Here is an 8,845-nt window from a genome sequence, read left to right on the forward strand (position 1 = left end):
AGGTCATTCTATGGCAGACCACATAACAGAACAAAAGGGTGCTTTTCAGAACAATGTTAGCAACCCTAGACTTGTATCACTAGTTTCTCTCTCCTGCCCCACAGAAGTGCACATGCTGTCATTGTTCAATGACTCCAAAATCAACTAAACTAAACCTTTCAGACTCTAGGGGAAATGTCAGTTCACCCAGGACTGAGAGCATCCAAATACTGCATTCAAACCACCTGTGCTCAACAATTTTTTAAAATAATGACATTGGTTCATATGAAAGTAATGACATTGGTTCATATGTTGGTCATCTATGTAGATTTCTATTAACATTTCAAAGCTTAGCATTTCAGAAGGAATTCACTCAACACAGAAGATGTAGAAATAAATCACTAAATGTGTGGAAGACCAAATTTCAGTTCCAAAAGAATCCTTCAAAATACCAAGTAAGGAGATTTTTGGGGAAAAGCAGGTTGAACAGATATTTACATATTCAACTAGCACAAACCAAGTCTCACCATAAGGCCAGCGCTCAATCTGTATGACTAAGTATGAGCTCCAAGACAATGTCTGCAAATATATTTGTGGTATGTAAACAAGCAAGACAAACAGTTGGTAACTGGTACACTTATCACATTTTGTGCTTTAGATTCTTTTTACAGCACTAATCCATCAGAAAAAAAAATACACACACACAAATAAAACGCTGTCTTATGACTGAAGTCTTGCTGTAGTTTTTAACCATGTTGCTTAGGTAGAAATTATTTTCTTCCTCTGTGGTTTTTTTTTTAAGTAGAATTTTCAGCAATGTCATGCTCAAAAAACTTTTGCTTTGTTTTTGCTGCATTCTAAGCTTTTATTCACTGATACTTCTCACATTTCCTCCCCTTGGACATTCCCTAAATTCTGTAACAAGTTTAGCAACTGATTAGGAGCAATCCAAGTCCCCATAAAGACCAGAAGGTGAAGAAACAATGGGAAGACAGGATAGCTCTTCCAGTAGCTGATCACCCTCCATGGCAAGGAGTTACCACATAGGTCATCTAGCACCAAAAACTAAAATTACGCCTTCACTTGACGACTCACTTACCTCCCGCAATTCAAGCCTCTGAGCCACTGCTTCCAGACTTTCTTGGCCTGTGCTTTCCACTGACAGTGTGAACTCCACAAATTCATTGTTGAGCAGCTGGATACGAGCCACCAAGCAACTCTTGCTGGATACTGTGTAACGTCGAGTTCTTTTCAATTTTAACCCAAAAGGTAGAGGCATCTTCTTTTTCCCCCAGAGATGGCCAGTAATAAAGAGCTACTACCACTGAGACCTTGAGAGGTGACCAGAAGGCACCTTCTCTCAAAAGGTAAGGAGCTGTAAAGTCTCCAGAGATCAACCAGCAGCAGCAGTATCCATTAAAGCCAAGCAAGTTTTCCACCAAGAGACAAGGAGAAGAGACATCCACTGGAGTCCTAGTGAGGAACGAAAGAGAAGAAATACAAGAATCAGAATATTTTGACTGAAAAGGGAATGGTAACATGGGAAAAATAACATGTATATTTTTTTCTAAATCTAAATAATCAGTCTACCTCTCCAAAATGCAGGGCTGTTATGTATTCAAATAATGAAATAAGTACCAGAGTTTCTGGTTTTTCCACAAATGACATTAGGTTTTGGCAAGTTGATCTCTTTTTTTTAAACTCAAAAGTGAATAATGAATCTTAATCAAGCGTGACTGCAGTGTCTTAAAATGAGTATTTATAAACTAAATTGGTATTTAAATAAAATATGTTTATGAAATCTGAGTTGCCTAAGGTATTTGTAATATGAAAAAAGACATTTTCTTTAAGAGCAAATCCAGCAACCTGGCTCGTTTTTCAGAGCCTTCTGCAGCCTCAGCCACTATCTGCTGTTGGATTGAACACAAAACCAAGCCCCATAAATGATAAAGGGGAAAAAAAGAAAGGCAAAGGAGGCCCTAAAACTCACACCTTAGCCATTTCCTACCAGACAATTAAAGTGCAATTCCTTTAATCTTCCATGGATTACAGCAAGTCGTACCATTATTCCTTATGCTAAACTGCTGTATGATGCTTCAGGTTATGCTTTGCCTCACCAAGAGAATATGCAAATTCTGAGAACCATTTATTTTCTAATTTTTCCTTGAAAAACATACTCTCATCCAGACTATAGGTAGCCACCCATGTCCCCACTTTTTGCAAACACCTTCACGTCTCTTCTCCGGTCAACTCTATTCCATGCTTTGCCTTCCTCCTTTTCCAAGTGTTTTCTTAGCTCACGCACCCCAGTCTGTGAAATTTGTCACAGAGTCACGGAAAGGCCTGGGCTGGAAGGTTCCTTAGAAATCTCCCCGTCGCACGCCGCTGCTCTGGGTCGGGGATGCCATTCCCTCGGCGAGGTTGCTCTGCCTGGGCTGGGCTGGGCTGTGCGGGGCGGCGGCGGGAGCGCCCCCGGAGCGGCGCCCGGGCAGGGCAGCGCCGCCCGGCCCCCGCCGCGCTGCTGCCTCCGGCCGCGGGCAGGAGCTCTGCCCCTGCACCTCTAGCGGCAGGGCCGCCCCGACGGAAGGGGAAAGAAAACAAACGCCTACTTTTCTTCTTGATTTTTTTTTCCCAGGCTGGCATATATTAGTAGCATATATTAAAAGGCAGAATTTGATTTCTGAGGAGTCTCAGGATGACCAGCCAGGAGGAACTCGAGGATATGCATTTCTTTGGAATGGAGGAACCAGAAGAAGCAGTCTTCCTAGCACACCTGCTTTTAAACTCAAAGGTATAGCTGGAAACAAACAGATACCACACTCTCCTCGGACGTTGATATACCCACCTAGAAACTTATCCAACATAACCACAAACTCTTTAGGCTAAAAACCCCATATCATACTCCCTGCTCCCCAGCCAGCAGCACTGCAAAGAAGAAAGGAAGGTGGAAGGACATGAAAGGCCTACAATGGGGAGAAAAACGAGGTGGCACAGCATTTTTTCTCAATGACATCTTTGCAACCCTACTCCAAAGAATGACCAGAAGCATATATCATGACCTCGTTTGTGTTAATCTTGAAGCAGTTCTACCATTCTACACAATCACCATCCTCAACAGCTACCACCTAAAATCTTAGCCGAATGAGAAAACAATCCTCACCCAAACACCAACACATTTGGGTTTGGGTGTAGCTGTAGAATAAGTAACAACAAATAGCAACAGGTTTCTCTGAAAAATTTAGGGATACAGAGGGAATCCTCAAGTTATTACTCCCTCTGCACTTTGATCCTCCAAATCCAGCCCTGCTTGAACAGCATGCAGGGAATGCTCTACAGACAGAAGCTTTTAGTCCCCTGTCCACTGCCAGCAGAAACTTGCACTGGGTTTATTCCAGAGAGAGTAACTTTTAGCTGGCTGACCTTAGCTCCTCTCCCCGAGGTCCATTTTCCAATACATTCTTTGCACAGTTAGGTGTCTTCTTTGGTGCTACAGCAATGAGAGAAACCAATTTACTCCTCTCTGAAAGCTACAGTCAGAAATGCAGAAGTGTTTTAATATTTATGTCCATATCAAGGGTTAGAAAAATACTTTAAGATCATGGAAAAAAAAAAAAAAAGAAAAAAATCACTAACCAGATGCTAACCTGACAGGTGAAATTTCCAAACCATCTAATGCTGACATGAGGCAGCCTCAGACTCTCAGTTATTTCACTATGCAAACAGGTAGCAATGCAAACATAGGAAGGAAGTTTAGAGCTGAATTTTCAGAATGTGCCAGCCAGGAACATTCTCCAGGTTATGATCTGTTGTTTACACTGAATGCTCCACTGAGCATTTACCCTAAATTATTTGATTTTTGTATGCCTGACATAATCTTCATGACTTCTGAAACCCATCTATAACAAGAAAAACTAAAATAATTAACTTCCAGACCATGTCACAAAAGACCAACTAAAAAAAGATTCCTAACATATAATAAATATTGTAAAATTAAGGCAAGTCTGCTGAATAACAACAGGGTATCATTCAGTATCTTCTACTGCTAGCCATGTGTAGTTCTTGCAAACATTGCTGTGCTGGTTTTATTCAGCAGCTGTGCATTCTGCAGTCCTAGGTGCTCTCAAATTTGCCTACTGCATTACTTTAAATTCAGAGCTACCTGCATTGTTTTAGGCTACTTTAGCAAAAAAACTCATGGCTACATTGTGCCAGGAGTTACAAATCCAACTGATGACCTTTACAATAACAAGCCTTTATTTACCAAGCCTGGAATTTTCGTGCAATAGCTAACAATGTCTTTAGTGGGCAAACTTTGTACCTTTATACTTCAACAGCAACCTGTAGCTTCAAAAATGCTATATTAGAATTTCAGCAACATGGCCATGACTAATGTGTGATTACTGAGCACTGTGGTATCTTTCTCCTTTACCTTCACCTCCTACTCCCCCCTCAATTATTTGCATTTGACTTTACTTTCTTTTTTTTTTTTTTTTTAATAAAACAGCAATATATCATGGTGAAAAAGGGCTCCTATTACTTCACATTCTTGAAATACATATATTTTTATTTCAGAGATATTTGGACAGCCAAAAAAGTAATCAAAATACTCCACCCTCTCCTTGTTTTACCAGTTAATCTTTGACATGACTCTCGGACTGAGAGCAGCAGTAAGTGCATATCTCAAACTTAGCCCACTTCCAGAAGCACAGTCCCACAACCATTTACTTTTCAAAACGTAAGTGGTTGAAACTCCTCAGCCTTACAGTACACAGCAGAGAGGATCACCCGCTATGTGTTTACTGTGCCCGCTGTTTTCCCCTTACCTTTGCACAGCGATCCAAAGACACCGGGTCTCCTTTCACATACGTGTAGCCGAAAAAAACCCCGAGCGCTCCAAGGCTTCTTCTCCCGGAGCCATCTCATCTGTATTCCTCGGGAACTGACTTACTGTGTTCCTCTCGTCCGAAACAGCTGCTATCTCGGCTAACCCACCTTCTTCTCAGATCACTCATAGTGAAAACATTCCTCACTTCCTGTCTCAAAAAACTTGCTCTGGATATCATTCCACTGGGTAAAGAGCTGGGGGGTGGAAGAAAATACAACAAAATAAACCTGTGCCAGCCAGCTCTTCAGGCGGCCTCTTTCATGTGACGCTGTGCCGCATGAGCGCAAATTGCGTTCTCAGAAATATTTTCGAATCGGCCGTCCCTGTGTGCCTCTGTGTGTGTGCATTTAATTTCTTTTCCTGGAGGCGTTCCCCTCGCTCTATCCATGCGGAAGGATACGCTGAAAGAATTAAAGCGAAGGCCCGTATGCTTGTAGCCCATTACCTCAGAGAGTTGGAATGCCTGGCAGGGAGAATGTCAGCAATGAACAGCTGCTTCTCTGGCTACAGGGGCACTACAGAAATAGGGGTTACAACAAATAGCAGGCAATCCTTGCTTTTTTTAATCATATGATCATTTATTTTAAGCCTTTCCAATTAAGGCAAATATCTTACCAAAATTCTGTTGGTCTTGTTTTCATGCAGCTTGGAAATGTTTTCAAGGTTTAATCCCTATGTGCTTTACCAAATGACCTATGCACGCACATTTATGTCCTTGCAAAGTTTCAGCTGTTTGTGAGATACACAGAAAAAAATGCAGACTAAAGGCTGATCTTTCAGCCTGTCTGGACTTAAAAACTCGCAAAGATGTCAGTAGAAATTATACCCTTAATAACAACTGTCATAGCAAGCTTTAAATGCATATAAAATCAGACATATTTATAGTGTTTAACTGATGCAAACACATAAGAGGGGCTGTGCTCCAGTCTCACAAGTATATGAAGACCTCAATGTGTTTGTGTGCATGTGAAATCAACAATTGTGTGCAATTTGGAATACTGGCTCTCCACATTGAGTGAACTGGACAAAAATTTATACAAACTCAGAACCAGTCAGGTATGAGGAAAAAGGTAAGTGAGTATGTGAACGCTGACTAATAACTGTAAAACCTAGAAAGTGTTTTGGTAATGTGAAGTGCACAAACATGCTACTGTCTGAGCAGGTTTAACCTGCATGTCAACTATGCAAACAGCAAGTTGCTCACGAGGACACTAATCTCAGCTGAAATATATGGGTAATTTTGTACTAGAATGAATTTTTCTGAGATATTCCTTCTAGACACAATCATCTTCCCTGAGATCAGAATATCTCTTTTTTATTCCCCTCCATACATCAGTCATAATTATGGTGAGCAGTCCATAAGCAATGTATAAAACCTTAGTTGGGGGAATCTTCTGCTGAGTAAAATAAACTAAGCTTGAACTAGCCTAAAGAGATATTCTTTTCTAAAGGTGTCTGCTGGAGGACAGAACTGCAGTTACTTGCTGGAAAAAACTGACTGATACAATGTATGAAAAATCCAAGCCATGAAAATTCAGGCTTACAGAGGCAACCCCGCCTATTTCTAAACAATTCACACTGGAAACAAATTCTCAATTCTCTCATCTGTCACATTTCCTATTCTAATTCTTCATCACACCCTTTTCCTGCCTGATTCCCTGCCTAGAAATTGCATTTATTAGACTTTCCTTGCTTTCCATAGTTAGTTCTTGCTGCATTTTCCTTATTTTCATTTACATTAAAGACAACACCTCATCTGAAAAGAGACAGCTATGACATTGTCAATATGTTCCTTTGCAGCTTACATCTCCTTTTGAAGCTCATCACATTTGTATTCACAAATAATTTTTTAAATCTGCTTTCTCCTTCTTATAACCCCAGTTTGTGCCCAAACTTTGTGTTTTCCACACTTTCTCCAGATTACCCCACCTCATTTTTTTTTATCTCACCACCTCTATGTTACTTGCTTTGCTCCAACTATCAACCCTCATAAAAGGGACAGAGACAAAGGCATCCATGACCATGTGATGGACTCTGGTAAAGACACATCGGTAAGATGTAGAGTGATTACCTGAGGGCACAGGACTGAGCTTCTGCTTCCCCCTTTAAGCCCCGGCCAACACTCACAACATTCATGGTTCTTGACCTCATCTTTGCCGAACTCTTTATTCTGTTTTTGAAGTTTATGTGAGGAAATTGATAATATCCCAGAGCTGAATTTTGCACCCTTTGTTCTATAGGTACAAGGGAAAGTTTCTGTCGACTGGGTTGAATATGGCCTGCCCATAGTGGAACAGGGATAAACCTTTTTTTTTTTTTTTCTCAGAAAGAGGGAGACATCTTCTCTTCTGAGACAGATTTTTGGAGGGTTGTTTTGGTTTGGTTTTTTTTTCACCTTCGTTTAAATTTGTGATTGCAGTTTGAATGTATCAGCCAATCAGTGGAAGCTGATGCAAATATTCACCTTATTTCAATTCCACAGGAATTGTCTGGTCTTTGTATTGACTAAAGGTAAAACAGAAAGTTGGAAGCAAGCCAAACAGGAGGAAGAATCAGGCACCCTCCAGGCAGAAAAGTGATATGCAAGTATATACTTCTCAGCCTAGTGGAAAGTTACCCATCTGTGATAAAATAACAGGCAGAATAACTCGGAAACTGCTAGTTAAAGGGGCTTTCCCACAGTGCTGAAACAATCAAGAAGTCATGTGGAAAAATATCTTAACTTACACCATGCAAAATAGTAATGTCATGAACTGAAAAGTCAGAATACCTCCAATTCTAAATCTGAAAGCTGTTCTCTAAACAAATTCACTTTATTCATCATGTTTTGGCTCTGAAGCCTTCCTGTTTTTTCATCATTCTATTTCTTATTTGCGAGAAAGGAAGAGATGGCTGGGTCTTTATGCATCATTATATATTATTGATGGTAGTAGAGAGGAGTGCTAGAAAAATGACCACACCATATGTCTATTACATGCTTGAGGCCTGCAATTTCATGTGTACAAGATTCATTTTTACTTAGAAGGCACTGTAAAGTGTTAAACATGTTCTAAGTAACTAATTAATTTATAGATTTTTCCTATTAGAAGAAAACAGTCAGTTTTCCTACTCAGAATGTAGTGCTGAACGTGACAAAATGAGCTCCTGCTATTATTCACAATGTTTTTTCAAACACAGTAGCATTTTCTAAAGTATGTCCTTCACTTATGAAATAAACTTAATTCTTGTTTCTGTACTGCAATTATTTTTAATAATTATTTTTCTTTTTCCAATACTACAACACAGTACAACATAATTGAAATCTTAAGAAAGCAAAATGTGTCTCTTAAAGGTTAAAATGGAATGTAATTAAACTGATTTGTTATTGGTTCTCTCTCACTGTAACACCAATATATTATAAGCGGAGTCAGGCAAACAGCTCAGATCATTAGCAATAATTAGTCTAAGCTATCTCTGTATGATGTTTGATTTATATTAGGAACAGTGATGCAGAAAGGGATTAATACAGCTGTTAACTACAATGCCTGGAGTTTATTTTAATCAGTGGCATTTATTGGAAAAGACCCTTTATCTGTAGGCTGGGCTTTCTATAATATGACTATTCATTAAACCAGCTGAAGTGAATCCAGGGCATTGGTGCAAAAGATAAATTGTTTGCCTCAAACATTACTTCTTTTTTGCTTACTATTATGCTTACTATTGTCATCACATCATTCTTCCTCCCTCTGCAACTAATCCTTGTAGCAGTAAGAGATGTTTGTACTGTGTTAGATGCTTGTACTGGGTGTGTGTGACCAGTTTTGGCAGAGGAGGGGGCTACAGGGGTGACTTCTGTGAGAAGCTGCTGGAAGCTTCCTCCGTGTCTGATAAGGAAAATGCCAGCCAGCTCCAGGATGGACCCTCTGCTGGCCAAGGCCAAGCCCATCACTGGCCCTGGTAGCGCCTCTGGGATGGCATTTTTAAGAAGGGTAGAAAAGTTAT

General features: G+C 40.1%; 1 protein-coding gene across 2 annotated transcripts in view; it reads right to left on the reverse strand.

The window, feature by feature from the left end:
• The window catches only part of PTPN21 (protein tyrosine phosphatase non-receptor type 21), a 44,119-nt gene extending 38,873 nt beyond the window's left edge, over positions 1-5,246 (reverse strand). Inside the window, exons 1-2 of one of the 2 annotated variants that reach the window (XM_059850114.1) lie at positions 4,803-5,246; positions 1,079-1,452 (exon numbers count right to left, since the gene is read on the reverse strand). In XM_059850114.1, coding sequence (XP_059706097.1) covers positions 1,079-1,258 — 180 coding nt within the window. In that variant the 5' untranslated portion in view covers positions 1,259-1,452; positions 4,803-5,246. The remainder of the gene's footprint in view (positions 1-1,078; positions 1,453-4,802) is intronic. The other variant, XM_059850115.1, reaches the window with a different exon arrangement.
• Positions 5,247-8,845: the final 3,599 nt, after the last annotated feature.

This window comes from Haemorhous mexicanus, chromosome 6 (genome assembly GCF_027477595.1).
Source record: "Haemorhous mexicanus isolate bHaeMex1 chromosome 6, bHaeMex1.pri, whole genome shotgun sequence".
Classification (NCBI taxonomy): domain Eukaryota; kingdom Metazoa; phylum Chordata; class Aves; order Passeriformes; family Fringillidae; genus Haemorhous; species Haemorhous mexicanus.